Source organism: Lactuca virosa, chromosome 9 (genome assembly GCF_052849685.1).
Source record: "Lactuca virosa cultivar CGN04683 chromosome 9, Lactuca_virosa_CGN04683_v6, whole genome shotgun sequence".
Classification (NCBI taxonomy): Eukaryota; Viridiplantae; Streptophyta; class Magnoliopsida; order Asterales; family Asteraceae; genus Lactuca; species Lactuca virosa.
In genome coordinates, this window is record NC_136434.1 from 182,374,982 (window position 1) to 182,399,838 (window position 24,857).

A 24,857-nucleotide genomic window follows, 5' to 3' on the forward strand; every position below is an offset into this window, starting at 1 on the left:
CTTGAGTGAGTGGTTTGCACGAAAGACCGGTATGAGATGTTGAGTGTCAAGTGAAGCCTCGAACACAACTTGATCCTAATTAACATGTAATGACATATATAGGAGCCAAATTAGGGTATTTCACTACTAGACATGATAAGAAACCATTCTAGGGACTTGGAAACACTTAAACTAAGTGTTAGAACCATAAGGGATTAAGTGAAGGAGGTGTACGGCCACCCTAAGGGTGTGTACGACCATGGGTGTACGGCCCATGAGTGTGCGGCCGTACACTTATGATGGGATGTGTCTTTGAGGTGATTCCAAGGTTCTAACTAGCATCCATGAAGTGTTCTATGTCTATGCTTAGTTGTAGTGTGAGTTTGAGGCCAATAAGGATCATCAAAGTGGGTTTGCGGCCACAAGGTGTGTGTGCGGCCGTACAAAGATGTGTGCGGCCGTACACTCTTCATGTTATGTCCAAGTTGTCGACTTTAAGGTGCATTAAATCTAAGATCTTGTCCAACTCAAAGATAAGGGCCAAACTCTCACTTTGGATAGCCTTTAAAGGGGTGTACGGCCGTACAAAGGGGTGTGCGACCGTACTCCTTCAAATGGTGGAGAATCATGATGGAATTTGATGAATCAATGCTTAGATCAAGAGGTTCTTCAAGTACAACAAGCTAAAGGATGGATTACTCACGTTTTTGAAGCCTTGGAGGGTTCACAGTTGAGTAAGCTTGAGAGAAAGGAGTAGTGTGCGGCCAAGGAGTGAAAGGAATGAAAGGAAAGGGGTCTACCCTTTATATATGGGTGGGTGTGCGGCCATGAGGGGGGTGTACGACCGTACACCCATGTGTACGGCCGTACACTCCTCCTAAAGGAGTGTATGGCCTGATTTTGTTACTATACGACTTGCTGACTCATTCATAATCTCGACCTTGGTTGTACTCAAGCTTAGAACGCTTAAATGAACCCTTAAACAATGCTAGAAGTTAACGGAAACGAGTTTAACATTGATTAAATTGACTAGATGTACAAGGTAGAAGTTTCGGGTTGTCACAAAAACTAGTTTCCAACATTTTCAACCAAAATAAATACCAACAACCTTTTTTATTTTTCACTACTCTCAAACCTTCAAACATTCATCTTTGTGAAACATTGAACACTCCTAAACCTCTCTCAAAAACGGTTTCCTCAACCAGTCATCCTTGGACCCCCACAGAAGAGGTACTTGGTAGGCTTGGGTTGTACAGGAGGACTCTATGGTTAACGACTACGTAAGTGGGTCATCTTTTTGAAACATAATCACCCAATGATTCCACAATGAAATGGGCCAATGTCGCTACCAAAGCAAAGATCAAATTTTCAGCAAATGGAAGCACACAAACAAATTGTAGCATACCTTTAGCAAAAAAATTTATGTATTTCGTATATTCAAGCTATCCGGAATTTCCAAAATGACTATCAAATTTCAAATCTGAAAAATTGAATATCCCTCTAATTGGAGTTCTTAGTGAGTTGGTCTCTCTCTCTCTCTCTCTATATATATATATATATATATATATATATATATATATATATATATATATATATAACTAACAACTAATATTTTAGATTTAACAATCCAATAACCATTTGTGTAATTTCTTCAAACCATAAAAATAATTTTTATCAATTTTTCAAAGATTGGACAAAAAGTGTAAAATAGACGCAACCGTATGGACTATTCCTGTAATTTACTTTCTATATTATTTAATACGCTGAGACAAGTAGCCAACCCACTCTGTTCACTGTCACAGCTCCCAAGTCCCTCCTCTTCTATCTCTTTCACACAGAAACAAAAACCCTCTCCCGCCGCTTGGAATCCGAAACAACAAAAAAGACCTCGGCGCACAGGTGCGCCCATCGCCCTGTTGCTGCTGTTGGGTCTCACTTCTGGATCTCTCTTTAGGTACAAAATTATTCATAATCAATGCAATCTTTACTTCATCGTTATTATTTTTTAGAAGAATTTTTTCTGTTAGGAATAGGGACATATTCTTTATAGGGTTTTGTTGCTTTGGTAATTGGTATTTCATTTCTGTTTGTGATTTATATTTATTGACCATGAATATCTTGAATAGAATGTCTCTTCAAGATCAATCCATGGGAGACTTACCAGTGGAAGTCATGGTCGATATTCTCTCAAGACTTCCAGAGAAGACAATCATCCACTCCAAATGTGTATGCAAGAAGTGGCTGGATATCATTTCTGACTCTTACTTTGCCAATCTTCACCTCTCGAGATCACCTACAAACCTCGTGATTCACCATAATTTAGGAATTGACATGACCGGTTATAAAAAACCGGGCACTTTAACATGGGTGGACCTTGAAGACGAACTTGATCACCACGACCCTCGCATGACCCTTGATCTTAATCTTACACCCATTTTCCAAAATTCTAAAATACTCCCAGCAGGCTCAGTCAACGGCTTGATCTGCTTATGGCAGGTTTGTCCTAAACGTCATAACATTTACATATGCAATCCAATCACAAGAGAATATATGATCATCCCCAGACAACGTAATTGCATAATTGTTTATTGTTTTGGTGTCGGTTTACTTACACGTGAATACAAAGTGATGTGGGTTTTCCAAAGGGCTATGCCTCCATATTCTACATCATCATCATCTCGTCTGGGCCTATTTGAAGCTGAGGTCTACACCCTTGGAACGGGTCAATGGAGAAGTCTGGGTTGTGTACCATATTGGCTCAGTGGATCCTATGGGCTATTTTTGAATGGCCATGCTCATTGGATTCTTGTTGACAGGGATTCCCCTGAAAAGATTTATGCTTTTGATTTTGACAAGGAGACGTTTGATTTGTTCCCATCTCCTCCTCCTTCTGAAGCTATACACGGAAGTTTGGGGGTAATAAACGGTTGCTTGTGTCAATGTGAAAGTTACAATTCTAAATTGACAATTTGGGTGATGAAGGAATATGGGGTTAAGAAATCTTGGAATAAAGAGGTGGTGATTGAGAAAAGTATCAGCCCTGGTCTTCCTTTGTGGTGTGTGGAACCCGTGTATGTAATTGAGGGTTTTAAAGATGGGGTTATTTTGATGGGGTCTTATCGTGGTGTGCTATTTGTTTATTGTCCTCAGAGGAAAACAATTGTAGACTTTGTAAAATTTGATCGCTCCTTCAAATTCAATGCATTGGTTTATCGTCCTAGCTTTCATAGACTACACAACTTTGAGAATGAGAGAGTGGATGTGTTTTAAAGGTCAACAATGAACACTGATGGTCATTTTTGTATCAAAAACAGTTGTTTTGAATGTAGTATTTTACTATTGTCTTCTAAATTTTATTTAGTGATTTCCTCACCTGGTTTTTAAAAATAATCAATTTCATCTCCATGTTCTAATCACTTACATCCGTATGACTATAACATGTACAGTTTACAAAAGCATGGTTTTTAGTGCACCAGAATACAAATAGAATTAATAAGAAAATTAATGCCAAATTTGTAATTGAAAAGTAAAGGGTGTAAGATTGATCCTCCCGCATCATCCGATGTTCATTTTAATGATAAAACTTGGATTTTGGTAGACGCTCATTTTAATGATAAAACTTGGATTTTGATAGACATGTATCTGTAACTTTTTTCACATAGAGTTTTGAGTTTTGACACCCATTTTATGGGCTTTGGATGCTATGTTGAGTTTGGGCCTCATAATGTGTATCTTAAGATATCTGATCCATTGTATATTACTTGGGCTTTAGTCGTTCCAAATTTGATCTAGTCAAAGCTACGACTTATTTGAACAAATACTTTAGAGTCAACTATACGTATCTTCCAAGTAAGTAATTTTTCCATGTTTCCCCCATATAAGAAACGAACATACACCACAAAATTATACATATTCATAACCACCATCAAACTAAACTCAACCATTTTCTTTCTTTCTACTGAAATCACCCAACACCACCACTAAACTCCAGCTTTCATTACCAGAAAAATCATGTCTATTCTCAGTCCAACCATGGAAGACTTACCGGTGGAAGTCATGGTCGATATTCTCTCAAGACTTCCATTGAAGACAATCATCCACTCCAAATGTGTATGCAAGAAATGCCTGGATCTCATTTCTGACTCTTACTTTTCCAATCTTCATCTCCTGAGATCACCTTCAAGCCTCATGATTCATCATGATTCTGAAAATGAAATGACCGATACTATAAACCAGGCATTTTGAAGTGGGTGGAGGTTGAAGACGAACTCGATCACCACAATTTACACCATGACCCTGTCATGAGACTTGACCTTAACCTTGCACCCATTTTCCAAGGCTCTCAAATACTCCCCGTGGGCTCAGTCAACGGTTTGCTCTGTCTCTGGCAGTTTGGTCAACGAAAAGATAACACTTACATATGCAATCCAATCACAAGAGAGTATATGATCCTCCCCAGACAACAATACTACAGAGAAGGTTATGCAATAATTGTTTATTGTTTTGGTGTCGCTTCACTTACACATGAATACAAAGTAATACGGATCTTCCAAGGGGATATACCCCCAATTAATCCAACCTCATCATCTCGCCCGAGTCTATTAGAAGCTGAGATTTACACCCTTGGCACAGGCAAATGGAGAAGTCTAGGTCATGTTCCTTACTGGCTTAATGGATTCTCTGGGCCATTTCTAAACGGCTATGCTCATTGGATTGTTATTGATCAGGATTCCCCTGAAAAGCTTTGTGCTTTTGATTTTGAAAAGGAGACGTTTGAGTTGTTTCCATCTCCTCCAATTGAAATTGTAGAAGAAAGTCAAATCCATTTTCACAGTTTGGCGATTCTTAAAGGTTGTTTATGTCAATCGGATACTTTTGATTCTCAATTCACGATTTGGGTGATGAAGGAATATGGTATAAGAAATCTTGGCGTAGAGAAGTGATTATCAAGCAAAGTGTTAGCCGTGATCTAGATTGGTTCATGTGGGAACCCGTTTACCTGATTGAGGGTTTAAATGATGGAACTATTTTGATGGTGTATTATCAAGATCAATTGCTGGCGTATTGTCCTAAGAGGAAAACAATTGAAGACACGGAAATTTTTGATCGTTATTTCACTGGAATGGCTTATCGTCCAAGCTTTGTTAAACTCCAGAACTTCAAATCAGAGAGAGTTCATGTGTTGTAAGGGTCAATAAGGTTTCTACTATAAACACAAATTTTTCCATACGATTTAAAAGAACTTTATAAAGTTTCATTTGATTAATGTCTATTACTTTTTTGCCCTCATTTTTTTATTTTAATTATTACTTTTTGTTATTTAAAAAAGAAATGAGCCCACCACTTAACCCCACCCTTATTTTTTGCCCTCGTCTTTCATTCATCTCCGTGTTTGAGTTTGAAATCGGATGCAAGGTGTTTGAGTTTTGTGGATTCCATATCTAAAAAATCGAACGGGAAAGAGAAAGTATAATGGTGGACTAGGTGGTGGTTTCTGGTAGCTAGGATGATGATGAAGAAGGGTGATTTTGGTCTCACCGGAGAAGATGAACTTGTGGTTGACTCGTGAGAGAGAGAGAGAGAGAGAGAGAGAGAGAGAGAGAGAGACCAGTTAATAATGAAATAAGAAGCGCAATATAGTCTTTTTATTTATATGTAGCAGAAAAACTAACGGTGTTAGTTATAAGGATGGTGTACATGTTTGCTCTAAATGAACTATTCACAAAAAAAAAGTTTTATAAGGATTATTTTGAAGACATTTAAAACCATAAGGACCATTCGTGAAATTTTGTCATAGTTTAAAGTAACTGATGTCACAAAGCGGCCAAAAAATGGTTTTACCACGTTTTTTTACTGATAGAAAAAAACAACCATAACCATCTATTTCATGATTGATTTAATTGTGAAATACTTTTTTTTTTGTGAAATAACACACCATTTCACAAAATATTATCTACTTCGTATAACAATTATTTTTCTTTTAAAGTCAACTATACGTATCTTCCAAGTTCCAAGTAAAGGACCTTTACAAAGTTTCTCCATTATAGAACAACACACCCCATAAACATATACACATATTGACAATCTCACAATCATCAATCCAAAGTCAACTATTCTCTTTCTTCTGCTGTCACCACTTGCCACCATCACCACCACCACCACCAAAATCCAGCTTTTATTACCATTTACCAGAAACAATGTCTCTTCTGGATCCATCCATGGAAGACTTACCGGTGTATATCATGGCTGATATTCTCTCAAGACTTCCAGTCAAGACGATCATCCATTGCAAGTGTGTATGCAAGAAGTGGCTGGATCTCGTTTCAGACTCTTACTTTTCCAATCTTCATCTCCTGAGATCACCTTCAAGCCTCATGATTCATCATAATCCTGAAAAGGAAATGGCCATTTACTATAGAACAGGTATTTTGAAGTGGTTAGAGGTCGAAGACGAACTCGATCACCACCATTTACACCATGACCCTGTCATGAGCCTCGACCTTAATCTTGCACCCATTTTCCAAGAATCTCAAATACATCCAGTAGGCTCAGTCGATGGTTTCCTCTGTCTATGGCAATTTGGTTCTGAAAATGAAAACACTTACATATGCAATCCAATCACCAGAGAATATATGATCCTTCCAAATCAACAATACCATAGAGAATATTTTGCAATAGTTATGTGTTGTTTCGGAGTCGGGTCACTAACAAGGGAATACAAAGTGATACGGATCTTTCAAGGAGATATACCCACAAATCCTAATTCATCATCTCCTCCGATTCTACTAGAAGGTGAGATTTACACCCTTGGCACAGGCCAATGGAGAAGTCTTAGTATTATCCCTTATTGGTTTAGTAACTTCAATGGGATATTTTTAAATGGTCATGCTCATTGGATTGTTATTGATCAGGATTCGCCTGAAAAGCTTTGTGCTTTTGATTTTGACAAGGAGACATTTGAGTTGTTCCCATCTCCTCCTGTTGAAATTGTAGAAGAAAGTCATATCCATTTCTACAGTTTGGCTGTTCTTAAAGGTTGTTTATGTCAATCGGATACCTTCGATTCTCAATTCACGATTTGGGTGATGAAGGAATATGGGATCAAGAAATCTTGGCAAAAAGAGGTCATTATCAGGCAAAGCATTAGCCCGGATCTTGATTGGTTGATGAGGGAACCTGTTTATGTGCTTGGGGGTTTGAACGATGGAACGATTTTGATGGCGTATGATGAAGAAAAACTGCTGGCATATTCTCCTCTGACGAGAACAATTGATGACACTGAAATATTCCATCCATACTTCACTGGGATAGCTCATCGACCCAGCTTTCTTAAACTCCAGAACTTCAAAATAGAGAGAGTTCGTGTGTTCTAAGGGTCAATAAAGTTAATGTAATTATCACCCATTTACCAGATGATTCAGTAGATCTTGATAATCTTTTATTTCATTTCATTTGATAAATATTATATTTTTTGTGGTGAAAATTATTCATAAAGCAATTATATATTACTTACCCAAGTGACTTCATTGCGGAACTGAATGAATATTTTGTTAAAATGATGGGTAAATTACATCAATCGTCCCTCGTGCACATGTCAGAAAGCGTGTTTAGTCCCTATTTTCAAAAATTAACTCAGACCGTCCCTTTTTTGGTTAAAAGTTGCACGTTTCATCCCTCATTAGTTTAAATGTACATGTTTCATCCCTTACGAGACTTCAAAAGACTATATTGCCCTTGTTTATTTCTTTTTTATTTTCTTTTTGATTGTTTAATTTTTTAATTATAATATATAAAACATAAAGTGGGCCCTCACCTTACATACCCTACCCCCATTTAGCTAGATACCCTAAATCTCCCCTCTGTTTCTCTATCTTTGTCTCAAAACCTTAACTCCCCGGTGAAGCCAAAATCATGCCACCGGAGGTAATCATCATCCTCTTCAAACCATCGGGGTCCTCCCCTTCACACCAACATTTTCATCCCCTACAAGTAATCGTCTCCATCTCCTCCGATCCACCACCGTCGCCTCCAAGCCACCGCCGCCTCCTCACCTATGCACTGCACTGCCACTGTGGAGATCGACTATGGAGCTCGACGGACCACAACCATCCTCTTTGTCTCTCCTCCTTCTCTAATATGAATACTCCATCTTCGAATCTTCACCTTCATCGTCTCATATCACCACTGCTGCCTCAGGTTTCGTCTCAGATCGCGATCGCCTCCTACGTTTTAGTCTCAGATCGCTCAACCTTCTCGAGCATCAAACGTGATAAAATATGTGGATCTTCAGTGACTTCGTCTCTACAATATCCTCTTCTTGTGCCTTTCATTCTTATTTGTGAAAAAGAGATCTGTTGTTGGTGATCTACGGTGGTTATGGCGAGATATGGTGGTGATGGCATTGACCGGTGGTGTTGTTATTGATGAACGGTGGTGTTGTTAATCTACCTAATTTTCGTCTTAACTATCTTAATCAGTTAAGTAATGTCCAACACATGTAGATTGGTCATATAAACAATTTCTTATGTATGTATATCCTTTGATCCACATAAATTCGTGTAATTTACTCTTCGTCGGGAGGAAGACGGGTGGTTGGCGGTGGTAGTCGGTGGTGGTAGACGGCGATTCTGTTGGTGCTGGTTTCCCGGGAAAGGTAGAAGGAAAAGGGAAAGAGAAGGGGAGGGGTGGGGACATTTGATTTTTATTTTATTTTTTTATAATCTAAAATTGATAAAGTAATAAAAGAAAATGAAAAAAGAAATTATTAAGGGTAAAATAGTCATTTCATGTCAACAGGGACTAAGCGTGCAAGATAAAACAAACTCAGGGCTGGTCCGAGTTAATTTTTGAAAATAGGGACTAAACACGCTTTCTGACATGTGCACGAGGGACGATTGGTGTAATTTACCCTAAAATGATAAAAATGTGATTAATTACTTAACGAGACATCATTTGGTCATTTTGCGATTATCTCTTAGGAAATTAACAAAAAAAAAAGTGTATCATTTTATAATAGTTCAAATAGATATTCGTATTACAATAAATGAGTTTTTTGTTTTTAATTCATTGCAGAATTCTTTTTTTTTTAAAGGTAAGTTTATCATTTACCATATTTTTATTTTTGATAGATTCAAATACAAAAACAATCAATACTCATTAACTCAAAGTCACACACACCACCCAATTATGTGTTTATGGCACTGGCCAATGGAGAGTCTTGGTCATATCCCTTACTGGATTAACGATTGGCGTGGACTATTTTTGAAAGGACATGCTCATTGGACTCTTGTTTATACGAATCTCCCTGAAACACTTTGTGCTTTTGATTTTGAGAAAGAGACATTTGAGTATTTCCCTTCGCCTCCTTGTGAAGATAGAGAGGAACGTGTTGGAGAAAGTTTGGGACAAAGTTTGGGAGTGCTAAAGGGTTGTTTGATTCGATGTGATTCTTACTATTCTAACTTGACTGTTTGGGTGATGAAAGAATACGGGATCAAGAACTCTTGGCATAAAGAGCTTGTGATTAAATATAGTATCAACCCTGATCTTGATATTGATATTGATATTGATATCCTGGATTTGGAACCCGCGTTTCTAATTGAGGGTTTTAAAGATGGAACTTTTTTTATGAGAACTTTTGGGAAAAAATTAATTGTTTATTGTCCTCGGAGGAAAATAATTGTGGACACGGGAATGTTTTATGGCTGCTCAAAAGGATTTGCTTATCATCCTAGCTTTCATAGACTACACAACTTCAAAAACGAGAGAGTTCATGTGTTTTAGAGGTCAACAACATTGTGATATGGTTTTCAAGCAAATCGTGTAATGTGTGTGTACCATGGCTAAATTGTAACGTGTGTCATGTCTATTTAAGTGAAGGGTATTGTGCAAGGTATCCTGGATTGATTGGATTACCAAAACATTTCTAATTATGGGAGTGGAAATTATTTCTGTAACTGTTTATTAAATAAAAAGTTCTATAAATAGATTAAGTTTTTTATTAAATGGTCTAAAGAATACAAAATGGATTGACTTTGAAATTGAAGTCCATGCTTTGGAATGTCCAACATTGTTTTTTTTTTTCTCTTTTTAGTTTCTTAGAATGATGGAATGTATTAAAAACAAGCTAGCAAAGTGCTAGAAAATAAGTACAAATACAAAGAAAAAGTCATGAAAGGAGAAGAGCACGAAGATAACTGGTCTAAACTAGACAAATTGATCCTATTTTTATTCCCACAAAAGTCATAAATTCAATTCTTCAAAAACTGAAACAAACCTTGCCACACTACTGTTATGAACAGGGCCGAGGGCCGATTCTGAGGATTCAAATGCCTAGGACGAAACGGATAAAAAAAGGCTCTTAGACCTTAACGTGTAACAATGTAAGGAATTAAATTACGTAAACTAATTTTTTTTTATTAAAATGACGATAAACCTTATAGCAATAAACATAGCAAAATCATAGTATTTTAATGACTAATAACATATCCTAACAGCTAACCGACGATCCTTGAAGCTCTTCTAGCATTCTTGATTGCAAATTGGTTGATCAACTCTTCGTAGTCTATACGCTCTAAGATTTCGTTCTCGATAGATATCATCGCCAACCGCTAAGTCTTTCTTGGGTCATTGTGGAGAGTAAGTAAGATTTTACAAATTTCAATTTGGAAAAACTCCTTTCTGCAGATGCGACCGTTACTGGAATAGTCAACAATATTCTATATGCAATGCTTGCATTTAGGAAATAATCAAGTTCTTTCAAAAACTTCAAAACATCTATAGGGTTGCTAAATTCATTGGTTTCCAATGTCTCAAAATATCTGATCTTTCTTCAAACTTGAGTGTTTTTTCAAGACGATAACAATATAACTTAAGATCTTTATCTTCAATTCCCCTCAAATTATGTGGAAATAAAAAACCAAATACTTTATCATACTCTTTGAATTGTTCAAATCTTGTCTCAAGAGAAGAAATAGCTTGATCAACAATGTATAAGAAATAATTGACTCTGAAATTCTCTTCAGGTGTAAATGAAACTTCTTCGCTACTTGAACTCTCATCAAACCTTTTTTTTCCTTTCAATCAAACGCTTTTGTGGAAATATTGGATCAATACCCATTTCAATAGCAATCTCCTTAGCTTCAACAATCGCTTTTGAAATACCAGTCTCTCTATAATCCTTGAAGTACCCAATCAATTTGTTTATTTTTGTAATAGCATTATCAAGATGCATATCCTTTGATTGTAACTTCTTACTCACAATATTCACACGGTTTAGTACTTCATACCAAACAATAGTTGATACCAAAAATTCAAAGTCACTAAGTTCTTTTTCTGCTAGTGGAGTTGCTTCACTTGCAATTGCAGCATCATTATCTTTTTCTCCAACTTGAAGTAAAGCTTCCCGTACATCCACAAGTTGCAGTTTAATAGCCTTTACACTCTCAACCCGGCTTTCCCAACGAGTTTGACATAATGACTTAAGACTCCAAGCTTTAACATTATCTTTCAAAATTTCCCACCTCTTAGTAGAATTTGCAAAGATAGTATAAATACGTTGGATGAATCCAAAAAAGTTCTTTCCTTTAACACACTTGTTAGCCATATCACATAATGTTAGATTAAGAGAATGGCAACCACAAGGAGTGTAAAATGCTCTAGGATTTATATCTAAAAATCTCTTTTGCACTCCTTGGTGTTTTCCTTTCATGTTTGTTCCATTATCATAGCCTTGACCACGCATATCATCAATTTGAAGACCAAGAGACTTTAACTCCTCAAGTGTAATATCAAATAATCCTTTTCCGGAGGTATCATCAACATTCAAAAAACCGAAAAAGGATTCCTCGATAGTAATAGAATTATATGATAATTTTAAATACCTCACTATTATAGTCATCTGTTCTTGGTGACTTGAATCGGGAGTACAATCAAGTATGATTGAGTAGTACTTTGCTTCCTTTATCTTCTTGATAAGTTCTTTTTTAATTTCTTCAGCTAGCAAAGATATTAGTTCGTTTTGGATTAGGTGGCCAAGATAATGCACATGAAGCCCTTCACTTGTGATGCGTCACACATACTCTTTAATAACCGGGTCAAACTCTTCCAACATTTTCAATGACACCCAAAAAATTTCCATTACCTGTTAAATACAATTAACAAATAAGAAGTGGAATCGGTCATCATAATTAACAAAAATATTTTTGGTGGAACTAGAACAAATAAAATACAGTTTATAGTTACCTTTTTTATACAACTTTTCATTGGATCCGCGAAATGCTAAATTATGTTTAGCAAGAAACTTCACTACTGCAATAATTCTTAAAAGCACTTGTTTCCAGTAATCTCTTTCTTTCTTGAACTGCTCATGTTGAACTTTATCAATTGTTTCGTTCAAGTTCAATCTTTTACGCATGTCAAACCACTTATTCCTATTTGTAAGATGATCCAATGAAATTTTGTGTTCTTTAACCCTAGTGGTAACATGGTGCCAATCTGCATAACCTTCACCATCCAATTTACCTTTCGAAATCCCTTTTCTAAACACTTTACAACAAAAACAAAATACCCTATCTAGCTCTTTCGAATATACTAACCATTATGTATCACACTTCTCCAAATTTGATAAAGTTCTTGTATATAAAGCTGCAGAAAATCGTCTACCAAAATTATCATAGGGACCATACATAATACTATTATCTCTTTTAGGACCTTTCTCAACCAAAATTTTAATCTCATCAGAATTAAGTTTTTCCCACCTTCTTGGATCATATATATCAACAAGCTCTTTAACAGGCTCATGCTTTTCTGTCTCTTCTACTTCTACATGCTCTTGATCTTCAATGTGCTCCTCAACATGCTCTTCAACATGTTCTTCAATATGCTCTTCAACAGGTTGTCTATGGATAAACTTATCTAGAGCACCGACGTCAACCTTTCTCTTTTCTTCATCTAGTTTTCTCTTTTTACGTTTTTTTATAACCGGATGGTTGTTTAGACTTCATCACTACAAGTTCATTATTTTCAACTTTCAACATTCAAGCAATTACAATAAACATAATTTGATAAACAATTTTACAATAAACATAAACTTATAATTTAAACTACTAAACTGATTTCTATGAATCTTATAAAGTATAAACTAATATATTCAATCACTATTCTATTAAACTGATTTCCATAGTAGATAAACTGATAATAAAATATTAAATTCATTCAATATTCAATTAAACAGATAATCTATGAAAGTATGAATCATTCAAGTATGCAATTGACAACTATAAACTTGATAATCCTACCTGATTGGCTAATAATCCTTAATTTCTCAATTCTCATAAATCAATTTCTCATAAATCTTAGTATCTTACCTGATCGTCTAGACGTTTACCCTTGCTGAATCGTTGAGCCGTTGACTGAGTTGCTGTCTAGTCGTCTACCCTTGCTGATCGCTTTTTTTTTAGAACAAACGAAACTGATGACTAAATTACGCTGCCGGCTTCTGTTTCATACTTTCATGCCTTTGTTTCGTTCCATTCTTTTCTCCCAAATTATTGGGCTGTCGATGCAAATTGTATATACTAAAAAAAAAATTTGGGCCCCTCACAAATTTAGGCCCTGTTCCTATGCACATGTTGCACCTGGGCTAAGCCGGCCATGGTTATGAATCATTGGGTTCCTAGCCTCAAAAACTAAAGACAAGAACAATTGATGACACTGAAATTTTCGACCCATACTTCACTGGAATAGCTTATCAAACCCAGCTTTCTAAAACTCAAAAACTTTGAAATAGAGAGAGTTCATGTCTTCTAAGGGTCAACAAAGTTTTGCAATTATCACCCATTTATCAGATTTAAAAGAACTTGATAGAGTTTGATTTCATTTGATGTCATAATAACTCAATCTTAGACCTCGTAGCAAGATCCACACGATAATAACTACAAAGTCACAATCAAAAGGCTACCAGAGCTTTGTTATGATCATCTAAATGCTCATTTTATAATTAAGGCATATGAAAGAACATGATACACTGAAGTCCTATCACGAATTTGAGTTCAAAATCGTATATGGTATTGGATTCGTCCAAATTTTACCGATAGGTTCAAATTCTCATCTTCTTCAACCAAACAAAATGAAACTTAATTCTCACTACAAACAAAATGTCATTTAGTGGCACACATTTTTAATGGCATATCTTTTTTTATACCACTATATTATGTTTTTAGTGACATATTTTATGTGCCACTGTAAAATTAATAGATTTAATTGCAGTCACAAATTTATGTCACTAATATTAATATTTATTAGTGGCATAAAAATGTAAAATGCCACTAAAAACTATTTTTTTTGTGTCATATTTTTTATATGCCATTAAAAATTTATTATGTGATTTTGACCGATTTTTTTTTTTGCCACTAAAAAATTGAATTTCTACTTCATAATCAATGACATTTCAATGCTCACGACATCATATCATCATCAGAAACTGAATTTGATTTTTCCTCATTTTTAATTCTATCTATCGAAGCAAATCAAAAAATTTAACTTCTCACCTATTTTCTCCTAAATTTTAGTTTCAAACTTATTTTCCCAAGTCCGAGTATGGCACTAATTTGAGTATGCATTTTATAACCTATAAGTCTTCGATTAATTTGAGTATGACCCTAATTTTCAATTTTAAAATTATAAGTCTTTGATTGATTTAAGTATGTCATTATTAGTAATCGATCATGTTGAACGCAAAGAAAAAACCCGCTGTCTACTGATTTCATCATATCAACGATGGATATCGATAATGGTTGTTCAAGAGGAAGTGAAAGCAAGGGATTGAAATCGGCGATAGTAGTTTGCTGAGAGTAGTTTTCGGAGAGCGGCAAGATCGTGAATGTATAATATGCAAGTGAATGATAACGTCCTGATGGATTCTCCGCTAACACTAGTGGATTCTGATGAACGACGACATGTATATCAGGTTATTTTTTGAGGCGTGCATTTATTCATCTCAATCTTGTAACAACAACACTAGGTTGTTATTGCTTAAGAAATAATAGCCAACTGTGGATTCTGATGAACGTCGACCATATCTTCTATTGTTTTTGTGTTGTGTAGAATATATGTAACAATTGTGCTAACTGTTTTACGAAATGCCTCAGAGAAAAACAATAGTGTTTGATGAATTACAAACAATCAGAAATGATATATATATATATATATATATATATATATATATATATATATATATATATATATATATATATATATATATATATATATATATATATGGCTAGGTTATAATGTGGATGAACAACTATTGTGCGGACGTGTGGACAGTGCTATCCTATGAGAATTACTTAGAAAATTCATAACTTCCTCATACGAAGTCAGATTTGGGCGTTCTTTTTATGGACGCTCTCGGTTTAACATATTCTACGACTTTAGTTTAGATTACTAAGGCCAAAAAGTCCTCTATCATAAATTCACTATTTACGTCTCCCGGTGTCGTGCCGGTTTTGCCGTAAAACTTCGACGGGCCATAACTTCTTCGTTATAACTCGGATTTCGGCATTCTGTATATGTACGGAACCCTTGTAACATATACTATGACTTGGTTAAGATTATTTATTCTAAATAATCTTTTGTCGAAAAGTCGTTTTCGACCCCTATTATCTCTAAATTGACTAGCCCGGATCTACGGGCGTTACAATTATCTCCCCCTTAGGATGATTACGTCCCGTAATCATCAACGAAACAGGGCTCACATGATGACTCCATAATTTATCTCTTCATCCTAAGTAATAACCGTAACTTTGATGTTTCTTCGAATGAATATCTAACTCTAAGACTTCCTGATTGCAGGCGGTGCTCGATCTTGCACTTGCTCCTTATCTCACGTTAGACTCCAAATTATGACCTTCAAGTCACAATCTCGATCCTTACTGGAGACTGCTTCTTCTTCTTAACAAACTTAAGATAAATTATTTTATTACTAAAATGGACCGATGTGTCATATTCTAATGACTTATCATCGTATGTTCCCACACTTAGACTCATGTCTCTTAGAGTCTTCCAGAACAGACTATACATTTATTCATGTTCTAATCACATCTTAAAATGTAGCATTTCTAGCTACAAGCAACTATCGCGATACCTCTACCGATCGCTTTGATTATCTTTTATTTCAATCTTCCGACTTAAGTCAGATGCTACATTAAACTTGGTTCTCTGAACCACGTAACATACTCAACGTAGGCGGACTCGATTCGATATGACCACTAGGGTCGAAATAACAATCATCCTCTTAGTCATTGCCGAAATGATGGTAACGACATATTTGAATAAAACGGTATCAATTACTAGCTTCTTGGTAACCTTGTGACTTTCCCTGATCCAAGCGTGAGTCCTGTGCTTCTGGTAGTATAGGCTTCTACTACCCTTCACACCTACTCATACTCGTCTCAAGTATTGTCTCGCAGTTCTCCAAGTTATTATCACAAAAACAATTTTAACACATACAAATGTGTCCAAACAATCATATAATTTTTCTCTAGACTCTATTAGGACTTCTTCCATGCGTATCTTCAATCATCAATTCTGTTTCAACCCGGTTGGTGGTGGAAATGTCAGACGATGGGATAACTTCATGGATTCTACCAAAAATCTTTCTTTCTGCTAATCGAAAGTGTACTTCTCCCGTACTAGATGTATTATTTATTGGATGCATTCTAAAGGTAAGATACCACTCTTACGATATCTTCCGATAGGTACCATTTAGTATCGTAAGCCTTCTCATTTCCTCCATTTGCTTAGTCTGCTATGAGTCCTTATCATGACATTCTATACACCAAAGCAGACATTCGGTGTATCGAGACGAGAATATAGATAGAGGAAGATTTAGACGCGTATTCCTCCATATTACTCCAAAAAGTTACATGCCAGTTCTAATATCGTAATTAAACGTTTAGAAACCTGAGCACATAAAATTTCCAGATCTGGTCGGCAACAGACCATAGATCCGATCAAACGATAGCATAAAGCATCACAAATCATTTAGCACATAAAAGCATTTTAGGCATCTTCCCTAATTAAGCTAATGTTTGTGTCTATTCAGGTGTACTTCCTAAAATATATTAGACACACTCCTCACGATCATCGCTTAGCATTCTAAGTTTAAGTCTATAAATAAATCCTTATTCCTAGTTCGCTTAAACTAATGCTCTGATACCAACTGTGACATCCCCATTTTTCACGGCCAGAAAAGACCGATTTTGTTTATGCTTTATAAAAATCAGAGTACCTCTTTTAATAAAAATGTTGCGGAATTTGTTCCCAGAAAAAAACATGATAAATACGTTATCAAAGCATTTCCGAAGAAATGTAATTTTATTCATTTTAAAACATTTGGGATGTCATCGTCAATACAAAAACATAAGCATAAACAGAACTTACATTCATTTACACTAGTGATCTACATCTATTTTAAATCCCTCAGTGTAAAGTAGCTTCATATCGACACCTGTGATACAAATAAGCTTGAGTGGGTCAGGTTGGGAAACCTGGTGAGTACATAGGGTTTTCAACCCACAATAATTTAATTATTATGTTTAAACATCAAACAATCAACCCAATTACCCATCCCCATTATCTTCCTTACTCTTAAGGATCTACCCTAAGAATCATCTATCCTGCATTCGTTCATTTTGAAGCCCATTGCTTCCAGGGTTTATATGATAGGCACTAAGTCCATAGCTGCCAATGCTTGTTCGTAAAACATGAATTCCATAGCTGCTAAAGTTCATTCATCGGGTACTAAATCCATAGTTACCGGTGTTCAGCTAATAGGTACTAAATCCATAGCTACCAACGTTTATTTAACAGGTACTAAGTCCATAACTACCAATGTTTATTCTATAGGCACTAAGTCCATAGCTGCCGATGTTATTTGTTAGGCACTAAGTCTATAGCTGCCAATGTTCACTCATATCATCTTTCATCTCTCATCATTCATCTACCCATATTTTACCCAACATATTCGTAGATATAAAATACAAATACATTTTAAATTATTTAAAACATGTATAATATCGTTCATCCAGCATAGAAAGCAAGTATTCAAATAATATGCACACATACCACGTAATTTATATAAAATACTTCATATCTATGTGTAAGATGAAAGTAACTATGCACTCACTTGAAAAGGTGGTGATTCTGAACTCAGACAGCGCTTCGCTTCTTAAAAAAAATAATTTCCTTCGACGAAACCTAATATTATTACCACTAGAGTTTAGTCTATTATTCGCCGAGACTAATTAATAGTCTAGCTATTATTACTATTATATAAGCGTTAAACAATACTTATATAACCCATAATAATAGCCCAAGTACTTATTATAAGTTCCTAATAACGTTACTATAATTAAATAAAAGCTATATTAAAAATAGCGTAGGCGTAGCTCACTTACAGCGGGTTTTATAGAAAACCGGGCTTTGCTTGGAGCAGCATTCCCAAGCCGAAAAGCTCTTCTTCTCGGTGCCGTCGAGCACTCCGGGGTTTCCGCCTCGTGCTAGGGAGGTTCCCTAGGCTTTTCGGGGGGTTTCGGGGCTAGAGAGAGGTTCTAGAGAGAGAGTAAAGAGAAGAAAGAATGGGAAAGGTGTGAAGAAAATGAGGGTGGCAGAGGTTCTATTTATAGGGTGAAAAATGGCTGAACTTGGTGCCACATGTCACCATCTAGTGGCAAGACTTGGGGAGAAAGCAATGGCCAAGATTGTGTCACATCACCCATTTTCGCATAGCACACTTCCGACTTCTAAAATCCGTAACTTTCACATACGACCTCTGTTTTTGACGTTCTTTATATCCACGCGTAGGTAAAAATAAGATCTACAACTTTCATTTTGACTCCGTCGGCTAACTCTCGACCGATCTTAAATTTAACAGTACGAGGAGATTATAATGTTAAATGTATGCGTAAAATTCATAACTTCTACATACGGACTCCGTTTTCGTCTGTCTTTTTACCGTTGAGTTCCTATTATTGAGATCTTCAATTCTACTTTAGGCCGCGTAGGCCAAAAACCGCTTGATCTAAAATTCGAGTTTCGGGCCGTGCACTGCTATGCCAAATCTTAGAAAATTCATAACTTCCTCATACGAAGTCAGATTTGGGCGTTCTTTTTATGGACGCTCTCGGTTTAACATATTTTACGACTTTAGTTTAGATTACTAAGGCCAAAAAGTCCTCTATCGTAAATTCACTATTTACGTCTCCCGGTGCCGTGCCGGTTTTGCCGTAAAACTTCGACGGGCCATAACTTCTTCGTTATAACTCGGATTTCGGCATTCTGTATATGTACGGAACCCTTGTAACATATACTATGACTTGGTTAAGATTATTTATTCTAAATAATCTTTTGTTGAAAAGTCGTTTTCGACCCCTATTATCTCTAAATTGACTAGCCCGGATCTACGGGCGTTACAGAAGAAATGAAGCAAATATTGTCTAAAAAAGTGCACAAATCACAAATCAAACCAGATGATCACATCTAACTTGTTGGCTCTATGCTCATCACGGTTCGTCGGCCTTCATTCCCCCAAATTCTGCCCTCATTCCTTTTCGATTTCTGTCTTTATTTTGTAAATTTAGGTTATGCTTCACTAACAAGTTGTAATCAGAATTAAATCACGATAAGTCTTCATCGAGATAGACTTTATAATGTAAGGATTTATATATCGAATTAATATATTTCGCAATTTCCATGGAATTGAATTTGGTATTCTGATCATTCATCGTAAAGAAAAGAATGCACATTCATCATAAAGAAAAGAATGAATATGGAATTGAATTTGGTCGTCATTATGTGCGCCTCTTCCCTCTTCCCACTTCTCCTTCTCATGCTTTCAGATGTTAAAATGTGATTAATTTATAGTTTATGTTAAAATTTCATGTTCCATTCACTGTTATTAGTATTAATCGTAGCACTAAAGGCCATGAATCTATGAGTTATATCCAAATCTGTAATTGGTTGCAAAATAAATCCACTAAAGAAGGTAACATTGATGCATAATTACAGATTTTTTTGCTTATTCATTTCACCATTTTTTATGATGCCAAGTAGGCTAGAAAGTCCTTCTGATTTGATTCACAATATGGCTAGCAGTATTACAAGCTTCACTGATAGGTATGTTTTTTAAAGATTTGGAGTACAAGAAATTTGGTAAGATCAGACATAAAAAGAATGATGAAGCGATTCACTCTTATCTATTTGATCATATGACTTTTTTTACGTCTGATAACATGACATGACAGGGGAATGAAATACAGCTCTGAAAAAGTAGAAGCATGAAAGGGAAACGTGATTACATGGCTGATAAGAAAAAAGGTAAGTCTGATACTCTATTACCTAACTGGCTACATACAATTTGAAGGGAAACGTGATATTGTATTTTTAATCAATATGCATGATGCATTTTAAAATATTGTGGATTTTTTTAACTATCACATGGACTTTACTTAAATTTCGAATTGCTTAATACTATGTAAAATATATTTGATTATCGTAGGTTGAGTTATTGATTTCTTTTGGGCGGTAAACCTTGACTAACTTATGGTGTAGGGGCCCAAGGCTTACATTTTGATTTTGTGGCGTGCATCAAGGTATATAGCTGGTCTTTAATTTTGGAGCAATTTAAAAAAAAAAATTAGATAGCTTGATGAAAGTAGATGATAAATGGTGGTATGGTATCGCAAGTCACTGTGATATGGTATATTAATTTGCAAGTGTAATATATACTGTTATTGAGATTTTTCAATTGATGGGCAATTGTTTAACTTCACATGATTGTTACCCAAATTTGATATTTCTCAATTAATCGGATTTTTAAATAAACTAAAGACAGCAACACATGCATTGTATGTGTGGTTGTGTATGTATGTGATTTATGTGTGTGAGTGGAAGTGTCTTAATTTTTGTGACAAGTGATAACAAATATAATACAACCTTGTGAAGTAAGGGTTAGTGAAAATTCTGCATCTCAAACATCATTTTGGCTGCCAACTATCTGTCTCTCAATTGTTCTCGGATTTTAGTTAGAAATTTTTTTTACCTATTATGTTGGCACAAATTGCCTTTAATTGTACTGTAAGATTCTTTTTTTCCCATATGAAATGACGTTTATACCCCCATGGTTTCTCAATTGTTCTGGGATTTTAGTTAGAAAAAAAATTATGCTATTATGTTGGCACAAATTGCCTTTAATTGTACTATAAGCTTCTTTTTTTCCCATATGAAATGACGTTTATACCACCATGATTTCATTAGATGCTTGAAAAAGTTGAATTGTATTTAAATCTCATAAATTCTTGCAACCGATCGATGTAATATGTTATTTTACTGTATAATAATGACTTGGTTTTTAAAGTAAAATTTAACAATTTTACATGAGAATATGATCAATTAATTAAGGAATTTCACTGTTGATTGTAGAAATCAAATAATTAAAGAATTTGTATCCCCTTAACTTCTCATAGTTCATTCATGCATAATATCATAATTTATGTTCTTATAATTTAGTTTATGGGAAATAAAAATATTTTTCGCTACATTTGGACAAAAATATTGTTTTACAAAAGATATTGTTTTATCAAATATTTTATAAAATAGTAATTTTCAAAAATGGTTTTTTTATATGCATGTTAACGTTAAGTTATTTTTTAGTTTTAAAATAAAACCATGCTTTTAAAAAAATTAATGTCATTCTTATTTTCAATATATCAAATTTTATATTTGATGGTATGCCATCATTATTTATTTATTAACTATCACAAAAAAATAATGTTCTTATTATTTATAATTAATTTATAAATTATTTTTAAATAAACATAAAATACTTATTAATAATAAACTGTTTCAATGTGTTATATAAACAATTGTTCTTAATTTTTTCTGATTAATTGTTATTTTTTATTTTTATTATTTTAAAATTTCAATCACCGTGTAACACACGGGTTATAACCTAGTATATATATATATATATATATATATATATATATATATATATATATATATATATATATATATATATATATATATATAGGGGAGCGTTCAATCGACAACATTTGAGAACAAATTTGAAAAACACAATTTTTTTTAATTAAAATTATAAAATAATATTCATATAAATCAAAAGATAGTTACAAACAATTAAAAAAACTCACTAACTAACACCACTCGCCACCCAACCTACACCACCCACCACCACCACCCATCACTAACCACCACCACCCACCACCCATTACCACCCACCACCACCCACCACCACCACCCACCATCACCACCCACCACCATCACCACCAACCACCACCACCACCCACCTCCACCACCAATCACCACCGCCTGCCACCACCACCCATAACCACTACATACCACCCATCACCACCACCCGCCACCACCACCCACCACCCGCCACCACCACTTACCACTACCCACCACTACCCACCACACACCACCGCCACCACCACCCATCAATAACCACCACCCACCACCCATCACTACCCACCACCCACCCACCACCACCACCACCACCACCACCAACCACCACCCGCCACCATCACCACCACTATCACCACCCAACCACCACCACCCGCCACCACCACCGACCTCCACCACCCATCACCACCGCCCACCACCACCACCAACAACCATTACCTACCACCCATTACCACCACCCGCCACTACCACCCATCACTACCCACCACCACCAACCACTACCCACCACCACCCGCCACCACCCACCCACCACTCACCCCCACAACCACCACCAACCACCACCACCACCACCCGCCACCCAACCAACACCACCCATTACTAACCACCACCACCCACCACCCGCCACCCACCACTATCACCACCCAACCACCACCACCACCCACCTCCATCACCCATCACCACCGCCTGCCACCACCACCCACAACCACTACCTACCACCCATCACTACCACCACCACCCATCACCACCCACCACCACCCACCGCCACCACCCTCCACCACCACCCATCACTAACCACCACCCACCACCCATCACTACCTACTACCCACCACCATCACCACCACCCACCACCATCACCACCCAACCACCACCCACCTCCACCACCCATCACCACCGCCCACCACCACCACCACCAACCATTACCTACCACCCATCACTAGACCTGGCCAACGTGTCGTGTCGGGTCGGATTCGTGTCGTGTCAAGACATTAAACGGGTTGAAAGGACTTGACCCTAACCCGACCCATTTAATTATCGTGTCGTGCCGTGTCAACCCGTTTATTTTTGTGTTGGTTTCGTGTCGGGTTTCGGGTTAAGGTTTAGACCTTGTAAATATGTTGTGTCATGTCGGATTGAAATATTTTAAAGGTTGGAAAGTACGAGTTGTGGAGGCAAAAAGGACAAAGTGAAACACTGGAGTTATGAGATGAAATTACAATTTATAGTAAGTTTAGAAGGGAAAATGAAAAAAGTTAAAGTTGGGGAGCAAAGGGATAGGTGGTGAGGATGAATAAAATTAAGTAACTTTGAAAATTTGAATATTACTTCTAATTTTTGAGTTTGGCCCACTATAAGTCTATAACATATAATATATTTATAAAAATATGAAATTTATAATAAATAATATATAATTAAATGGGTTATATTCGAGTTGAAAGTCTTGACCCTAACCCTACCCGTTTAATTATCGTGTCGTGTCGTGTCAACCCGTTTACATAAACGTGTCGAAATCTCTGACCCTAACCCGCTAATTTCGTGTCGGGTTCGTGCCGGGTTTTCCTGTCGTGTCATGTTTTGCCAGGTCTACCCACCACCACCACCCGCCACTACCACCCTTCACTACCCACCACCACCAACCACTACCCACCACCCATCACTACCCACCATCCACCACCCACCCATCACAACCACCACCCACCACCACAACCACCACCACCCATCACTACCCACCACCACCACCCACCACCCATCACTACCCACCACCCGACACCACCACCACCACAACCACCACCACCACCAACCACCACCCGCCACCACCATCACCACCCACCGTCATACCACCCGCCACCACCACCCACACCCACCCACCAAAACCACCACTCATCATTATCACCACCACTTGTAACCACCCACCACCACCCATCACCACACAGCACTACCACCCATCACCACCACCCCCACCTACAAAGATTTGTTATTGTGTTTTTGATTCATTAGTTTTTCTCGTGTATATAATCACATGTGATTATATGTATCGAGTCACATGTGATTATATGTATCGAATCATATATGATTTATATGTTATTAAATACATATAATCACATGTGATTAAATACACGTGAAAAACTAGTGACTAGAGAATGCAAAAATGAATATTGTGTTGGGATTTGAGCATTATAACACTCCTAAGGTGTTCATGCAACCCTAGAAACCTTGGATATATGTTTTGTTGGATTAGTGTCTAAGTCCATAACTATTTTGGTATGTACTTGACCCGATGGTGCATGGTCCTTTTGGGTTGCCTTCACCAAAGCAACTTGATAGGATGAATTATGGAGAGAAAGGATTAATTATGATTTATTAATATATTATGAGAATAATATATTAAAGAAGAAATCATATTGTTTAATTAATATTAGTCAAGAATTAATTGATAATTAATTTTGTGGCTAAAAGAGATTAATTAAACTTAAGGGACTGGAACTGTAATTATAAGATAATTGCATTTGGGCTATGGATCACCTTGGAATAATAGGTTGGACGAATTCTATGGGGAAACCCATTAGAAATCGCCCAAGGGATATTCTAAAAGGGTCCATGGGCTGCTTAGGGCTTAA

General features: G+C 36.4%; 6 protein-coding genes across 6 annotated transcripts in view; 4 read left to right on the top strand and 2 right to left on the bottom strand.

Annotated features, from left to right (window-relative positions):
• Positions 1-1,773: 1,773 nt before the first annotated feature.
• On the top strand, positions 1,774-3,330 carry LOC145136135 (F-box protein At3g07870-like). The gene is made up of 2 exons (XM_079070326.1): positions 1,774-1,933; positions 2,106-3,330. The coding sequence occupies exon 2, from the start codon at positions 2,107-2,109 to the stop codon at positions 3,247-3,249; it is 1,143 nt and encodes a 380-aa protein (XP_078926452.1). The 5' UTR covers positions 1,774-1,933; position 2,106; the 3' UTR covers positions 3,250-3,330.
• A 950-nt stretch (positions 3,331-4,280) lies between these two features.
• Positions 4,281-5,167, top strand: LOC145140076 (F-box protein At3g07870-like). Its single transcript, XM_079073686.1, has 2 exons — positions 4,281-4,830; positions 4,887-5,167. The coding sequence occupies exons 1-2, from the start codon at positions 4,281-4,283 to the stop codon at positions 5,165-5,167; spliced, it is 831 nt and encodes a 276-aa protein (XP_078929812.1).
• Positions 5,168-6,050: 883 nt separating this feature from the next.
• LOC145138406 (F-box protein At3g07870-like) lies at positions 6,051-7,436 on the top strand. Its single transcript, XM_079072499.1, has one exon. It carries the CDS (start codon positions 6,177-6,179, stop codon positions 7,350-7,352), a length of 1,176 nt encoding a protein of 391 aa, XP_078928625.1. The 5' UTR covers positions 6,051-6,176; the 3' UTR covers positions 7,353-7,436.
• Positions 7,437-9,186: 1,750 nt separating this feature from the next.
• LOC145140077 (F-box protein At3g07870-like) lies at positions 9,187-9,762 on the top strand. Its single transcript, XM_079073687.1, has one exon. It carries the CDS (start codon positions 9,187-9,189, stop codon positions 9,760-9,762), a length of 576 nt encoding a protein of 191 aa, XP_078929813.1.
• A 1,276-nt stretch (positions 9,763-11,038) lies between these two features.
• Positions 11,039-11,878, bottom strand: LOC145140078 (uncharacterized). The gene has a single exon (XM_079073688.1). The coding sequence runs from the start codon at positions 11,876-11,878 to the stop codon at positions 11,039-11,041; it is 840 nt and encodes a 279-aa protein (XP_078929814.1).
• A 196-nt stretch (positions 11,879-12,074) lies between these two features.
• LOC145140079 (uncharacterized) overlaps positions 12,075-24,857 on the bottom strand; it is a 46,705-nt gene continuing 33,922 nt past the window's right edge. The window contains exons 3-5 of the mRNA XM_079073689.1: positions 12,591-12,940; positions 12,223-12,518; positions 12,075-12,121 (exon numbers count right to left, since the gene is read on the bottom strand). Coding sequence (XP_078929815.1) covers positions 12,075-12,121; positions 12,223-12,518; positions 12,591-12,940 — 693 coding nt within the window. The remainder of the gene's footprint in view (positions 12,122-12,222; positions 12,519-12,590; positions 12,941-24,857) is intronic.